This window comes from Xiphophorus maculatus, chromosome 11, assembly GCF_002775205.1.
Source record: "Xiphophorus maculatus strain JP 163 A chromosome 11, X_maculatus-5.0-male, whole genome shotgun sequence".
NCBI lineage: Eukaryota > Metazoa > Chordata > Actinopteri > Cyprinodontiformes > Poeciliidae > Xiphophorus > Xiphophorus maculatus.
In genome coordinates this window covers 3,713,697-3,729,833 of record NC_036453.1, presented here as the reverse complement: position 1 = coordinate 3,729,833, position 16,137 = coordinate 3,713,697, and the positions used below count along the sequence as shown (strand labels likewise).

Sequence of the window (16,137 nt, the reverse complement as noted above, 5' to 3'; positions counted from 1 at the left end):
TGTGTCCCCGTCCTCACAGACATCATTTCGCTCCTTTTACTCCTGAGGCTCGTTGATTTCCAAACACGGTTCATGCTGTGAGGCCACAAGAGGGGGCAGTGAGTAGGAACTCCGGGGTGTTCGGTGCTTCTCCTTCTCCTCATCCCATTACAGGGAACATCCTGCAGCTCGAAATATATTCAAACTGCAAAATCGCTGCTGCCGACATCTTCTCTTTTTTTTCTTCATTTTTTATTATTAATAATATTGTTACTGTTCTCATTTAATGTCTTTTTTCCGCCGTTGCTCTGCTTGTTGTAGAGGTATTTAGGCATGGTAATCCCTCTGGGCTCTCCGTGCGCGGTTTGAGTCGGATGAGATGAATAACTCACCTGAGCTCATCCATAATCATGGCCGCAAAGCCAGGCCCCCCCATCGGCGCGACGCGCGTCAGCTCGCTCCATAAGTGGCTCGCCGCGTCTCAGTCGGAGCAGAGGAGCAGGAGGATAGCAGAGGAAGACGGAGCAGAGCTTTCTCTGACGCGCTACAGAGTTAAGAGAGCGCGCGCTCTTTCTGCTCCTGGCACTGCGCGTAAAAGTCGCGTCTTTGTTTTTACGCGCGGCGCAGAGTGGAGAGATTTCTCTTCAGAAACTACTATCTCCTGCAATTGTAGTCAGTTCATTATAGTGGGATTTTATGCGGACTGGCTGTGTAATGTTGTGTTTAATTGGAAAGTGCACGTGGCGGGAAACTCTCCACTACTGTTTTTTTGTGTGTGTGTGTGTGTTTGTGCGTTTGTTCTGAAAGTGGACTTCCTTCTGTTGTAGGCTGTTGTGGTGACGCGATTCTTGCGCTCTAAACATCAAGTATGGATCCTTTATTCAACACCAAAGAGATGCCAAACGGGACAGTCGACTCCAACAGCAACAACAACGGAACCGCGTACTGGAACCAGTTCGTGCAGCCGGTGTGGAAGATCGTCCTGTGGGCGATCGCGTACAGCTGCATAGTCGTGGTGTCGGTGGTGGGCAACGTGACCGTGATCTGGATCATCATGGCGCACAAACGCATGAGGACCGTCACCAACTATTTCCTCCTCAACCTGGCGTTCGCCGAAGTCTCCATGTCCGTCTTCAACACGGTGATCAACTTCGTCTACGCCGTGCACAACGAGTGGTACTTCGGACTGATCTACTGCCGCTTCCACAACTTCTTCCCCATCGCGGCTGTGTTCGCCAGCATCTACTCGATGACTGCCATCGCCCTGGACAGGTAAGGCTGCGGCTAATGGCGCACAAACCCCATAAAGCAGGTCACTTTACAGTAGGCTGGTGTGTTTAAGGCTCCTAAAAGTATCAATGTGTATTAAAAAGCCCTAAAACAGCAGAGGAATGTTGTAAAAATGTTTTCTGTACAGCCTGCGGAACAGCTTAATCAACTCAAAGGGGAAAAAAGAGAAAAAACTCGAGAAGAGTCGAGCAGTTAGAGACGTTTTGGATGGTCTGATTGTCTCCAACATGTAAATAAAATTAAATATAAATATATAAAACACACGGGATGAAGACATCAGTTATTCGTCAAATTTAGAAGTTTGAAAAGAAGTGAGGTAAAGCGTACACTTATTGAATCCTTCAATATTTATAAAAGCTACAAAGTTATAATCTGTAAACACATATACGAGGTCGCACACATAAAACAATACGCAGCCCAAACCAAAAAAACAAATAGCATCATTACAGTATTTCAGTGTGGAGGTGCGTGTGTGTGTTTTTAAAAACAAGGTCCAGCCAAGAACTGGGTTTGCATATTAGGCTGGAAAACCTTTGTGCAAAACGGTTGAACTGAATAAGTCTGACCTCGCTATGAAAACCTTTTTCATATTTATTTTTTATTAAGACTTGTGTTGGACATCATTTTAATTTCACTTTAAAGCTGTTCCACAAGCTTACATTACTATTATATATAGTATACTCCTTCTGACCATATGTATGAAAGTTGTGCATCTTTAGGTTTAGTTTATCAAATCATCGCCTTCTTCTCTGTCACAGAATTTTTTTTTTTTTCATGGCTTATGGTCAACGTTTTTTGTCCTTACATCAAACAGCGCTGTTTTGAGTTCAGTTTCATTGAAAGTTTCTGACTATAAAAATGCACAAGTGTGTTCACAAAATCTGGCAGCCTGTATAATCGGTCGGTTTCTATGCTTCAAACTTTTCTAAAGGCCACCTTCTATGAGCCCCAACCAGGTGTGTTACACTCACAGACAAATTAGCTCGACTCAAGCTAGTAGAAGGTAAACAGGCAAAAACAACTTGGGAAAACAAAGGGTAAATAGGGAACAGGTTTTCATTCAAACTGGTCATTCCTCCCATTAACCGCCATAGTTCCTGACCCCTCTCAGCTCTTTCCTTGCTGCTATACTTCTCAGGCAATACTATGAATCTGATTACATCACAGCTCTGCAGCTAAGACGTAATAAAAGGTCATGCAGGTCAAAACAAAGACATGAAACACGTTGATCCACTGGGAAGCCATCACTTCCAGTTGTCTCTCCCACTGCTTTTGAGCTTCAAGATTATATATCAACGACTTCTTGACTTGTGTGAGCTTAAGCTTTCCCACCGTCCCCTCCCGCTTGTGACAGTTTTCATGCCGAACAGACAGAACTCGTCCAGGCTACCTGGTGAGACGCGGTTTTGTCATCCCCGCCGCCGCCGCAGTCGTGCCTGTGGTGCTTCACGCTCGGCACAATTCACAGCTCAGCAGCGGAGCCGAGCGCTGACGTCAATGTGCTGGCTGTGACGAAATAACCCACCTGAGATGCATTCAGGCTCATGACGGGTGGTGGCTGCGGTGAGGGAGAGGGTTGTGAGGCGTAGAGAGAAAAAATCAGAGCGTGACTCTAAAAGAGAATAGACGATGACAAGATGGATTACTGAATGAAATGAGCATGTTCTGTAAATTACTTTGATAATGTTGATTTTTTTTTCTCAAGGAAGTGACTACTATAAAATAAAAAAATTAAATAGAAAAGATAACAGAACAAATAAATCATCCATCAGTGAATATATTAAAGAAATCTTGCCGGCCATTGCTTTTCTACGCAATTACATTTGATTCTCATCTCCCTTCAGTGTTTTTGTCTGGGATTTCTCCCATTCAGATGGATTCCTCCGGTAGAATTCCAACCCGGGAAAGCATCGGACAGAAGGAGAAGTTGTGGAGGATGATGTTGATTTTCTTGCGCTGTTTTAGGATCGTAGTCTTCCTGTAGTTTTAACAATGGCAGCGGAGGAAGTGAGCAAAGCCACTCAGTCCGCGTCGGCCACTCGTTCAAATACCGAGCGATGAAAAATGGGATGCTTAAGGCGGGGAAAATGGTGGGAAAAATCTTGTTGGACTCAGGACTCAGGAACATGAAAACAATAAAAAGTGGTGGACTGTCTTAGGAGTGGCTGGGTAGCCAAAATCCAACTGCGGGCCTCACTTGTCTCAAATAAGGTCAGAGGTCATGGCTCCACAGCAACAAAGAGACTGAGCAGAACCACATTCACTTAGGAGTTTCAACGTTAAAGAGAAACATTGGCGACCAGAAACTATACTTGGCACGTGTCACACTAAACAAAAACATCTTCATGATCTTCAAGACTTTTAGGGGAAAAAAACTGGATGAGATGAAAATGAACGTTTCTCTTACATCTGGTGTAAAGCAATTTTTATTTCATTTATGTCAAACCATTTTTTAAGAACAACGTAAAGAAGCAGCGAGTAGGACAGGAGAAAAAAACGTGCATAGATGACCAATAACAAATGAGCTATTTGTTATTTGCTGTTTGAAAAGAAGTGGGTGGGAACACTTGTTTTATCCTGCTCCTCATCTCAGTTTAATGAAATATATCACCCACCGACTCATTAATGATCAGAAATTTGTAATTCAAAACACGGGGCGTTTATATGCCTGTTGAAGTTACTGTACTAAAAAAACAACAACAAATAATTAATATTTCAGAAAAACAAACTGACTCTCATTCCAGGACAAGAAAATTTACAGACCCATAATAATAATACTGGTAATAATGACAACTGTATATAACAACCAGACATACAGCAGCAGAATAATTACCCACTGCTTTCCAATGTACACCATGTAATATACTTAGATACTCTGAGTTTTATGGCAAACAAATTCAATTTAAAAAAGCGAAGGATGATGATAATGATGAGAATAAAATAAACACAACATTTTAAAGAAAGAACATCATATGGAGTGAAGGTCTGGGGCTGCTTTGCTGCTTCAGGCTCTGAGAGACTTACTGTAATTCGTGTAGTTTAGCAGTTTGTAGTTTGTCTCCTGGGGACGGTAGAACCTTACAGAAACATCAGCCATTGGCGCGGAACTCGTCCGATCAAATGGGCCAAACAGACGGCGTTCACCTGCCACCCTGCGGAGAACGTACCAGGAAGTGCCATGGCGACTCGCCGTCTGGGTAGGAGAAATCTGCAAACCTGTGAAACAAACGCTTGAATATTTTTTACTACAGCATCTGTGGAGAAAAGCAGCGACTGACCTTTGCGCCAGTGCTGTGCCGTCTTCTCGGACACCATCAGGCTGAGGGAATCTATTTCTGGAAGGGAGGCATTGGCTCAAAGTCCCAGAGTCATGCAGCAACTCAGCCAGAGTCTGGACTTGAACCGGGTGGAGGCATGAAAATAGTTGCGCATGCTTCCAGGCGGCCAGCTTGACCTTAGGCAAGTTTCCAGCAATAGTAAGAGAAGGAAAATAATGCTGGACCACACATGTTGAGTCCAGAGAGAGGCTTGGTAACTGACATTACAGCCCAATGTGCAAAGTGGATTGATTTATTTTTATTTTTAACCTTTTTATTGTATAATTGTGTGCTGACGTCTTTATGTAAAAAGGAAGCACTTCATTTTAAAGGGGCAGTATTACGTAAAATTTACTGTTTTGAGCTGTACATCATGTTATGATGTTATTCCCTCATAAAAAAACAAACCTGGAGTGTCGCCTTGATTTTTTTTTTCCTTCGTGTTTGAGAAATACCTGAATCTCCCGTGGCAACCATTCAGCTGTGCAAAACGCCTGGGAGGACCTTTCCACTGCTAAGCTTGTTAGCTTGACGGGATTGACAGTTTTACAGTGCCTCGCAAAAGTACTCATACCCCATTCATTTTTCTCCTTTTTAAAATGACAACAAACTTATTATTTCAATTGCAATTTATTTGAACAAAAATGGAATACATATTTATCTGGTAATAAAAAAAGAGTGTCTGCTTCATCATGGCATTAAAGGTGGCCTATTATGCTTCTTTGAACAGGTTAGGATAACTGTGGGCTTAACAAAATATGTTCATTACATTTTATGCACAAAATCTTTCTTAACATTTACACCCTCTTGTGAAAACGGCTGCAAACAGATGCCCAATTATACAACCATTCATCTTTGAAAAGAAAAAGTAGAGCCACCTGCGCAACATGCTAGAATGCAGCAGGTGGTTTCTAGATAAGTCAACGGCAAAACACTTGCCCTTTCCAGCAGCCATTGTACAGCAGGTACAGCGGAAAAAGCAGCTGACCAAACATGCTGGAGTTCTGCTTGGGAACTTTTTGAAACGACACCAAAAGAAGATGAACTTCTTGTCAAAAACCAGCTGGGTGTTTTTTTGTTGTTGTTGTTTTAAGTGCTTGGCCTGTTTTTAGAAGCAGCAGAAACCCAAATGGAATTATATTATCATGAAAAATATGAATTTTGCATAAAACATCCCTTTTAAATAAGAGATTTGTGGATCACTTAGGAGGTTTTCTCTTCTTAATACTCACAGAAGGACCTGATATGAAGGGGCCAGGGTTAGTCAAATCAAACAGTCCATCTAAATGTGTGGCTGTCTCTCTCTGTACATATTTCGTGGTTTAGGCTCCAGTGAGCCGCAGTGAAAGAATGCAGACAGTGAGCCGATGGATTCTGTTTGAGAGTTTGGATCCGTCAATGTGCTCAGCGCCGTGTGGAGGCTGCTCTTCTTCTGTGATTAATTTAAGTCCTGCGGACAATCGCCTCTGATTGCTGCTCTTGAAGCGTTAGTTTGAATTGCTGATGAGTTTCTTCTGTGCGTACTTTAAATATCAAACAAATCAGTTCATACGTCATCCAAGTCAAACGTCTGATCAATAATCATCTGAATGAGTCAGTTGGGAGCAATAAGGAGGGATTGTTCAAATGCCTTTTGTTTAAAGAAAGCTCTTGATTCAACAGGTTGGTTAGAGTAGGAGAAATACATCCTAAATACATCCATGTTGCGCTAGGTATGCGCAAATTACACTATACTATCATATTTACTCAAACTGTTTGCAGCAACTGAAGGTCGTTTTTGGAATAAAAGCTGCTCAGCTCAGCCAAGACTCTGCAGTCTGTACAAAGTGCTGACAGTTTGCCGCTCTGCTGCTGCCAGGATGGGGAGCTCCAGATCTGTTTCCCATAGTTCAGTCGGTCCTTCAGTAAAACACTGTACAAGGATTTTATCATCTGGCCAGCAGCATTCCTGGGCACCATGCAGGCTACATACAAGCCAAAAATATTCAGCCCCTCTAACACAAGGTTCTGTGGTGCCCAGAAAACACAAGCTTTGTTTCCAGCTACAGCATCGGTCCTGGAATAGGTCTAGCTGGATGTCTGGAGCACTCTGATTTTCCGAAGTAGCTAAGAAATGGAGTTCATAGAAACAGACATGTACTCAATTAACGAATGAATTCCTTAACACGCCTGTTTTTAAGCATTTCAGTCATTCCAAAACCAGCTTTGATGTGTTTTATATGATCATTTTCTGATCTGAAACCTCCAATGGACGGACACTGTTTAGGATGTGTAGGAACCATCGAGACTCAAGTCTATTATAAGCTGGAAAATCGAAGAGATGTCAAAAGTAGGAGAAGTTTATTGTCAACATAGACTGAGAGGGCGCTGATCGAAAAACTTTCACCTGTTCTAAAACTGACACCTTCAATCCTGGTTGTAATTTGCAGCTTCTCATATGGACAAGCAAGTTCCTCAGATAAATGATCTCCCATCTTTTTACTTCTTTTTTAGGAAAGAAGTGGCCACTTTGCTTGATACATCATGTGACAAAAATGGACGAAATTTACTATTTTCATCTGATTAATGTTTCTTTGTCACTTTTGATGTGTTTTACGTTATTGTATGAGGCCAAAGGACATCCGTCGGACTCGTCTCATTCCGATCCGTTTTTTTTTCCTAGCATAAAGGCTGGGGGGAAAAAAACTAGCCTTTACTAGCATAAAGGCTGCTTGAACAAACTCAGATGAGCTTGTCGTTTCGCATTTCAATTTGTTCTGCACTTCTGAATTCGTTTGGTTCAGTGCTTGTTGAGTTAAATAACACTGAATAGAGTGATATGTCAGTGTGTTTCACTGAGCTTTGGTGCTTTGTAGTTCGTCATTGTTGCTGCCGGACATTTTCACGCCAGGTCAGAAGTCATGAAACGTTCATTTTTGTACATGCAGAGGTCAGTGTAAGATATCGTGCCGCAGGTTTTTTTGTGGGTACACACACTACCTACTCAGATCTGATTAGGATTATGTATACTGTGTGTGTGTCTGTGTGTAAGTGTTTTATGGGTTATGATATAAAACTGTGATATTGTGTATGTGAAGTTTATTTATGGGATCTGACAGCTAGTTTGAAATGTTGTCTTTATTCAATTTCTTTATATGATTTTTTTTGGATTTGCTTTCTTCCTTTGTCTGTCTTCTCTCCTTTTTTTTTTCTACTTTATTAGCGATAGGTCATCCGTCTGGCAACAGGTCAAACGATGGAAATCAGCCTCGGCTGCTTGCATTCGTGCTGCTCAAAATGTTCTTTAATGTACGCTGTCCCTCTTAGGCAAATAAATACAAATACAAAGTGCATGAGATCCGTTGACTACTGCTCCACGCTCTCTTGCAAGAGCAGTCCTAACACTTGAGGTCAGTTTGATAGTAACAGACACTGTTAACCAGGAAGCACCCGTCCACCCGTCGGGAAACCTCCCTGACCTCCCGATGGCCAGCCCACCCCTGATCAGTTTGCTGGTTGTATTGATAGAGTGATCTGTGCTTATAGTCACTACCTGCATGTGGTTGTTTTTGTTGTCCCGTGTCATGCTGACAAGCCGTCCAGGATGTGCCATCCCGCCTGATGGCAGCGTGGATGGGGTCCGACCCCTGTCACCCAGACCGCAGGCCGGGAATAGAAAATAGATGGATTTTATTTTAATCTCTTCTATTTTTAGCATTTGGGAATCAGGGCCAGCGTGGCTCAGGTGTCTCATATGCCAGTCTGACCCAGACGGGTCGGCTGTCACCACCTCCAGCTTCCTTGCTTCCTGTGATGTTAACATCTCCAGTAAACTGACGGCAGTTCAAGCCTCCTGAGAAGTTTATCGTGGTAAATAACTAATACGGCTTTGCCGAAGTGAAGAACGCTTGTCATAGTACGGTGGTTGTATGATGCTTGTAAATAAAGGTCATAATCTATTAGTTAATCTTATTTTAGTTATATCTGTACAAATGTGTAATTTAGCGCTAAATGATTTTGTAGAAAGCTTTCAAGAATAAAAGAAATCATTAAGAAAAAATGCTTGCTAGTTATGTATATTTTAAATTGTCAGCTTTTATGCAGAGATCTACTGAATTAAATAGTTTCTGTAGTTCGTTCAGTTATGGATAGTTTTGAAACCGTAGCATTTTCTTGATTAGTTGAAAGATAGAGCTGCGCAATACTCAGTTTATTGCTGTTACTGAGTCATTAGTGCATTTTGTTAGACGACAAATATTTATTTTCTACAAAACCATTACCAAAAGATCAGGGGTCACTCATTAAGACAATGAATATGTCTGCCTCTGTTGGCCATAATAAATATGGATAGGCCATTAGAAGCCTGTGCAGTTTCATCTAGAATTGATTGGGGTCAAAGGCTTTGGGATTTTCTTTCAGAAGATCAGGACTTAAACCAGCGTCTGAACAGCTGTGTCAGGAATTAAAGAGCCCTGAAACTTTTTCAGTGAGCTCAGCTCTTTGTGATGTAAAATGACTCATATCCATATTTCTTGATAGTGAAAGATATGTTGTTTAGCAAAAGCAAGTTCAAGTACGTATGACCTTCAGCGACATCTTTTTTTTTTTTTTTTTAAGTTGCAAGGCTTAATATAATATTTGAGTATTTTGTCCACTGGAGCTCCCGTACCTGTTTTTACCTGGATAGGGTTGAGCCATGGCAAAAAAAACCCAACCAAAAACCAAAACAGAAACTCAGTAAAACACCAAAAAAAAAAGAAGTAAAGATTAGTGCAATTTGTGTTAAATTATTTTCTGTACCTTTTGTTAGCACAAGTTTGCACGATGCATAAGGATATTGCTAGTTGCACTGCAGAGTCACATTAGAAACACGAAGAAGCAGCTAGCTAGCCACTCACGCCTGCTAAGTCTTGAATATTTAATTAAATCAGCAGAAGCAAGGCAAGAGTTTATTGAAGGTTTGTTGCTGTGTGTGCAGAATCAGATACTCATTTAGGAAGAAAAAAAAGAAGTTTTCATTTTGGTTAAGCGCCGCCGAAATGTGACAGCTAAACACAAACAGAGTGACAGCCACGCTCTTCAGCAGAAACGTTTGTGATCCTGATCGTTATGAAAGTGTGTGCACAGGCTTTTATTGTTTGCTTGCTTCTTTGTAAGACATTTGACTGTTGAGTGAAACTCTAGAGCATTTCTAAAGAGAAAATTTTCTAAAGAGAAAAGATTCTTTGTTTTAGAACATAATGTCTTAGTTGTTTTTTTTAAAAAAAAAAACAAGTATATACTTTTAAATACTTTGTAAAAACATCAATTTTTTTGAAAGTTAAATGTGAAACTCTTGATTTGTCGGCTTATTTTCATTCACCCTATTATAACTCTTTTGGGATTAATAAATATGGATAGAACAGAAAAGTTAGAATTCACGACAATAAAATCGGGAAAAAGGAGAATTTGGGGGTTGGGGAGTGAAATGTCTTCACCGACCTTACTGTGTGCAGCAGTGCGCAGACAGGTTGGAACAAACTGTTCAAATCAGGAAACAAAAATTGCTTCGGCGTGGCGCTGCACAAATAGTTCACGTTTAACATTATAAAAGTTAGTATTCAAATATTTATTCACTTGCTTCAGAAATGCCGCGCTTTGAACATAATAAAATTGAGTTTCAGCTGCTCCCCTTGCAGCGATGCGCCTGGCTTTCCTCCTCTCTGTCTCTACTGAATGAGACAGAGAACAGGCGCAAGGGACGGGCGGGGCAGAGTATATGTAGTGCTGGTTTAATATCCAAACACTGAGATGTTTGGATAGGTACCAAGAGGCTTCAGGTGGGTTCTTGGCACTCATTGGACAATGATTGATTGGGTGACAATCGAAAAAGACAAAACTATCCGTTTGAGCCAATGAGAGCCAGCAGAGTCTAAATACACTTTTCTGTTGAGTAAACGGTAAAGCAACTTATATTTCCCAGAAAAAAAAACATGTCATCTCACCTTAAATGCTAATTCTGATCAAAGTCTTACCCAATCTTTCTTTTAAGTGATGAAATAAATGACTCCAGGCCAGGCTGGTTTAGAAAGAAAAAATCAATACATACATTTAAGTGAGCCAATCTTTTAACGGTTCATTTTATTATTATTTTTTTATGAGGAAGAAGTTCACAACATTCGGATTACTTCAAACATTTGTAAATCCCGTCCCTCCTGGGGAGAACTGTGAGCCTTTGAACATCCAGCCAGGTCACATGACAGACAGTCTAGCTATTAAGTTAATCTGAATTCGCCCGCAGATTAGAGTACATTAGATTAGATTAATTAGATTAGATCATATTAATTAGATTACATTAGTTTAGATTTTGGTTATCAGATGAATTAGATTACGTTACGTTAGGCTAAATCAAACTAATAACACTCATGGTCTGACAAAAAGCTTGCAAGTTGTGCAAATTTGAAAATAGGCTTGTTTTCTAAAAGAATCCTCCAGGAATAACATGGAGGAACGGCTCAATGGAGGCGAGTCGGACACGAAATCAATTAAAGGGGTTTTGGGAGTTGAGCTTCGTCGATGACTCTGAGCAGCTGTTAACGTTAAAATATTAGTTCCCTGTGTTCACTTATTGTTTGCAGTCACCCTCTACCTGCGACACTCAATTTCAATTTGACTCAGACCAAATGCTAACTCATAGCCGCACCGAAAATAAATCTATCTTTAATAACAACAGCATACTTCTGTTGACAGATGGGACAGCAGACAGAGCCTCCACGATTTCACCTTGGCCTCAGTTTCGTTCGAAACATAAACACGGAGTGTAGAAGAGGCTGGCCAGGAGTAAGGTGTGTGTACGTCAGGCGTCGTTCCTTTGTCTACTCTCTCTGGTCCCTGCACCGTGCTGAATGTCATAGCTTCATAAGGCTGCTCATAGAATAATCCATTCACCACGGGGATTAAAACCTGACAGCTCTGCGCGCGCTTGCATAGCTCTCTGACCTCTGAGCCACTACTTGTGAGAGAACCTTCCAGCAGATGAAACATTGATAGCTTAACTTTAGAAATCAGGCAGGTCTGACGAAGACACTGCGCGGCGCGGAAGGGATGGTTCATGGCAAGCTGCTTTTATTCTCATTTCCACTTCTTCTTTTCCTCCCCACTGCTCCCAGAGGGGCGATCAGAAGACGCTAATCTGGTCTCATCCTTCGACTTCTCCATGATCTATACCCAGAGAATGAAAAGGAAGAAGGAAATGTTTTCCCTCCTTCCCTCCCGACTACAATGAGATTACGCCATGACTGTAAAAGGAGGCATGACGACGGTAAAAATGAGAACAGGTTCATAAATTCACCTCCTTCCAAGTTCTCTTTGATTTGAAAATCGGGGCAGGAGAACTTCTTCACTCTTTCAAGTTTTTTTTTTCCCCACCAAGTGCTGAATAAAGCTTTTCCTTTTCTTTGTAGTCATGCAGTTACGGTTTGACACATTTACGCGCATCGAGTTTGACATTCAATTAAGCTCGGACATGAAAGTCGGCGTGCAGCTCTCTCAAAGCTTCTCGAATGAAAGCGAACTGGCTCATCGCTTCAGCCGGCATCAATAACAAGAAACATCAGAGCTAATTTGCATGCAGTGTGCTGATGAAGATAATGCTTTGAGTCATCAGTCGTCATGAAAAAGCCCTTCGACCAATGCGCACTTTCTAACATTTTTAACGGAGAGTTTAGGATTTTCCCAAACATTGCATTTTGTCGAAATGTGTTTTCTTGATATAAACACGTCAATTTTGAAAAAAACTCAAGTTTTTTGATAAAAAGTTTATATGCTATATCACGTGAGTGGATCATGTGACCAACAGTTGGATGTTACTACTGGCGAAAACCACAAAGAAGACGTGGTAGGAGGACGTTGTTGTTTTTTGGGGTGTGGGGGGTTCAGAGCTCTCACAGAATCACACAGGTCATAAAAAGTTGTGTTATTCAACTTCATCGCTCTTCTGTAAAATCACCGACTACAATTTCCCCTAAACACAACACACAGACGTAGCCACTCCCCAGCAGGCGGGGCTTGTCTTTCCAGCACAGATATCCCCTCTGATTGGCTGAATCATCAATATATTTCATGTAGATGTAACCAGGTGAAAAAATGGGTACATGTCAGAAATGTGTTTCATAAACCCTGTTTTGCTTTATTCACCAACTGGTTGTAATGTTTGTTTTTGCCAGCATGTGGTGCTGTTTTACAGAGAGGTCAAAAGATTTCAGGAGTTAGAAAAAAAACCTGTATGTTGTATGTACCGTGGCGCTCTTAGAAAAACGGAAGAGAAGGACATTTTTGTGTGCCGAGACCTGGTGAAAAAGATGACTATGTGGCCACCTAAGCAGAGGATCCAAGTGTTCGGAAATTAATGTCAAAGCTGAATTATCTTCCGTGAACAAAGTTAAGGAAAGGATGTTAATGTTATGTTTTTCTTTGTTTGTCCTCCTTTAGAAGTGCCACTGCCGTTTAGTACACCCTTTGTAAGAGTTCAGTTTTTTTATGTGAAGCTACATCGTGAGCCCACCATTTTCACTGAAGCTGAGGCTTTATATTGATAGAATACGGGTCATTTCTTTCGGCCTATATTGATCCTCATTCTTACATTTGTTTCTTTGCAACTCAGAGAGAGAGAAAAATGTTCTTTTTCATCTAAAAAAAAAAAATGAAGGACCCATTTTATTTGAAGCTCTGTGTGCTGCATTACTCCCGGCTTCAAAGATGTTTGTTGTTTCCATGATTTTTAAGGACTTCCAATGTAAACATGCTTATTCTCGTGTGATTCTAACTGAATTTCTTGCATAATGGAAACACTGCATTTGTGAAATTGTATTTTCTCGACATTTTCAGAATATAGACACGGATTTGCGGTGTAATGGAAACATAGCTACTGTGTCAGATTATAAAGTGAAAAGTAGATGACAATTACAACCGACTTCTCGTTGCTGCGATCATTAATCACCGTGCTCAGCTCTTTCCTCGGCTTCAGCTCATTTCTAGCTGTAAGTCAGCAAATTCTGCTCTCCGCTCTCTCAGGAAGCACGTTTCGCTGGAAGTTGGCAGACGTCTTCTGCAGATACATGAGAAAAAACAACAATCAGAACAAAAACACTAAAAATGTACATCTTACAATATTCAAAACCCAGTTCAATAATAGTTTATGAAGCAGGGTTTGTTTTTTTTCCCCCTGCAGGTTTTATCCACAGTGGGGGGGTTGGATCATTTCAGATGCAAAACTAAACCTGGACATTGTGCTATGTAGAATTCCAGATCTATGAAAAACAATATCATGCAGTTGAATAAGATGTAACCTAAGCAGATGCTCAAAAGTAAGAAGGGAGAATTAGAAAAAAATTAGTCAGCACTAAAGGTGTTCAGCATACTGCTTCGAACCATATGCTGAACTGTAACGAGAAGCACATCCTGAAATGACACAGCTTTGTCTTTATAATGAAGCTCCTTCACATCACAGCGCATCTCTCTTAATGTGCGGTGGAGCATGGAGAGACTAAATTAGTTGGGACTGGATCTGGTGGAACAAGCAATGGCAGACAGGCACAAACACAGAGAAGAGGAGCTGATGGCTGCAACCGGTTTACCTGCAAAATGCTGGTAATGAAAATCTGTTGGCACGCCAACAGAACCGCAGCAGTGCTGTTTCAAACGGCCCTCGCTCTGACGTTTCCCTCAGTGATGTGAATGTTAAATTCCATGTTTGTCACACACACAAATACGTTTGTCCACGCGGTAAGTAATTGAAAAATATCGTCCTCCAACTAATTCCCTGTTTTCTATTTCGTGGTTTGTGCCAGTGGCGACATTTGGCTGCTGATTGTGTGACGCAACAGGTGTTTCCATCGCAGTTTTGCAAAATAAACCAATTTGTAGACGCTCCCCCCCCCCCCCCCCCCCCCAAAAAAAAAAAACAAACAAACTCAACTCAGCTTAGCGCCAAAACTTTTTTATCAAAAAACGAGTTTTTTCAAAATCTCTGTTTCCATTTAGCAAGTTTATCTTCGAAATATCAAATTGCGCAATTATGCAGTCAACGGAAACACAGTTGATGTGAGTCACTTTGCATATTGTGTGGAATTTTTGATAATATCACAATGATTTTATTTATTTGTTATTTTTGCCACAAGCATTGGTGTACCTCTGGATTAATCTGACCTGAGATGAGCGTGTGAGGTGGGCATGCTGGTCACACAAACACACACATAGAATGTATTTCTATCTGCACAGGGACTTTGGATCCACTTCCACTATCTTTTCATTCACAATATGAAAACAGAAAGTTTTGCACAGGAGGGTTTGCGGGTTATTAAGGCGACTTTAGGAACAGAATCCCTACTACAATCTGTCACCCAGCTCAAACACCTCACACATGCACACACACACACACTGATCATTTGCACTTCCACATGGCCTATCTCCTTCCAAATGTTGATGATAATTTCGCCTAACCTTCTGCAAAACAACAACAGCAAACCCTTGTGAGAACAATAAACCAGAGGAAACAAATTCCTGATTAAATTACCCCAGCTTAGCATCAAATGCAATTTGAAAGAAGAAGAAGAAAAAAAATAGCCTGCAACCTCGAAGGCAAGCAGTCCTAGCTATCACTTCTGCTTCTACATTCTCAATCGTTGACATCTAGGGAAAAACGGTGAAGCAGCCTCACGGAGTTTATATATCGAACCGCTGCATTGCTGCGGCGGTTTGGATGCTATTTGTGGGTAATTGGAGGTGCATGTCACCCACAAACCCTGACAGCCCCACTATGCTGCTTACATCTGGTAAGGAGCAATCCCCCCCACTGAGCGGAATCAGCTATTGAACACAGACACATGTTTGGAGCAGGAGGCTCATTGGAGACCTTTCTAACGCGAGGAATCAAAAGATCAAAACAATAGGCTGCTGCCAGCAGATCTACAAACATGAAGTGTCTCTTTGCTGCATCAGACTTACTTCACTTTATTAGATGACCTGTTCACGTTGAATTACGCTGCGGGAGCATAGATCAGCTTTTGGTTGGAGGCGATGAGAAAATCCAACAGCAGCTCTTGGCCAGAAGCACACTGAAAGTCAGTGGTGGAGAAAGTACTCAAACAATGTACTTAAGCAAAAGTACAAATACGCAGACAAAAATGTACTCTAGTACAAAAGTACCACATTAATATTTGTACTTGAGTAAAAGTAAAAAAGTACTGGCTTTTAAAAATACTTAAGTATTAAAAGTAAAAGTACTTGCTGAATGCATCACCTGATTGCTAATACAATATCATTAAGTGTACCTATTGTATTTATTTTTAATACATCAGAAATGTGCCATTTTAATGAACAATGCCACAGATAAATTGTGTTTTTATTGTATTTACTCTGTAACATAGTTTATACTTAGATGTGTGATTCTCTGCATCATAATTTCAGGGATAGAAACATCTTGTCTCCTATCCTAACATAGCATGAACTTTATTTTGAAAGAAATCCAACAGAAAGGGGGTGGAAAGAAGGAGGGTGGGGGAGAACATGCAACCAAGGAGCCACATAGCAGTGT

At 41.1% G+C, this 16,137-nt stretch overlaps 1 protein-coding gene across 1 annotated transcript in view; it reads left to right on the top strand.

Moving 5' to 3' along the window:
- Nucleotides 1-847: 847 nt before the first annotated feature.
- Nucleotides 848-16,137, top strand: part of LOC102218980 (substance-P receptor-like) — a 54,875-nt gene continuing 39,585 nt past the window's right edge. The window contains exon 1 of the mRNA XM_023342558.1: nt 848-1,251. Within this exon, the coding sequence (XP_023198326.1) occupies nt 848-1,251 (404 nt within the window). The remainder of the gene's footprint in view (nt 1,252-16,137) is intronic.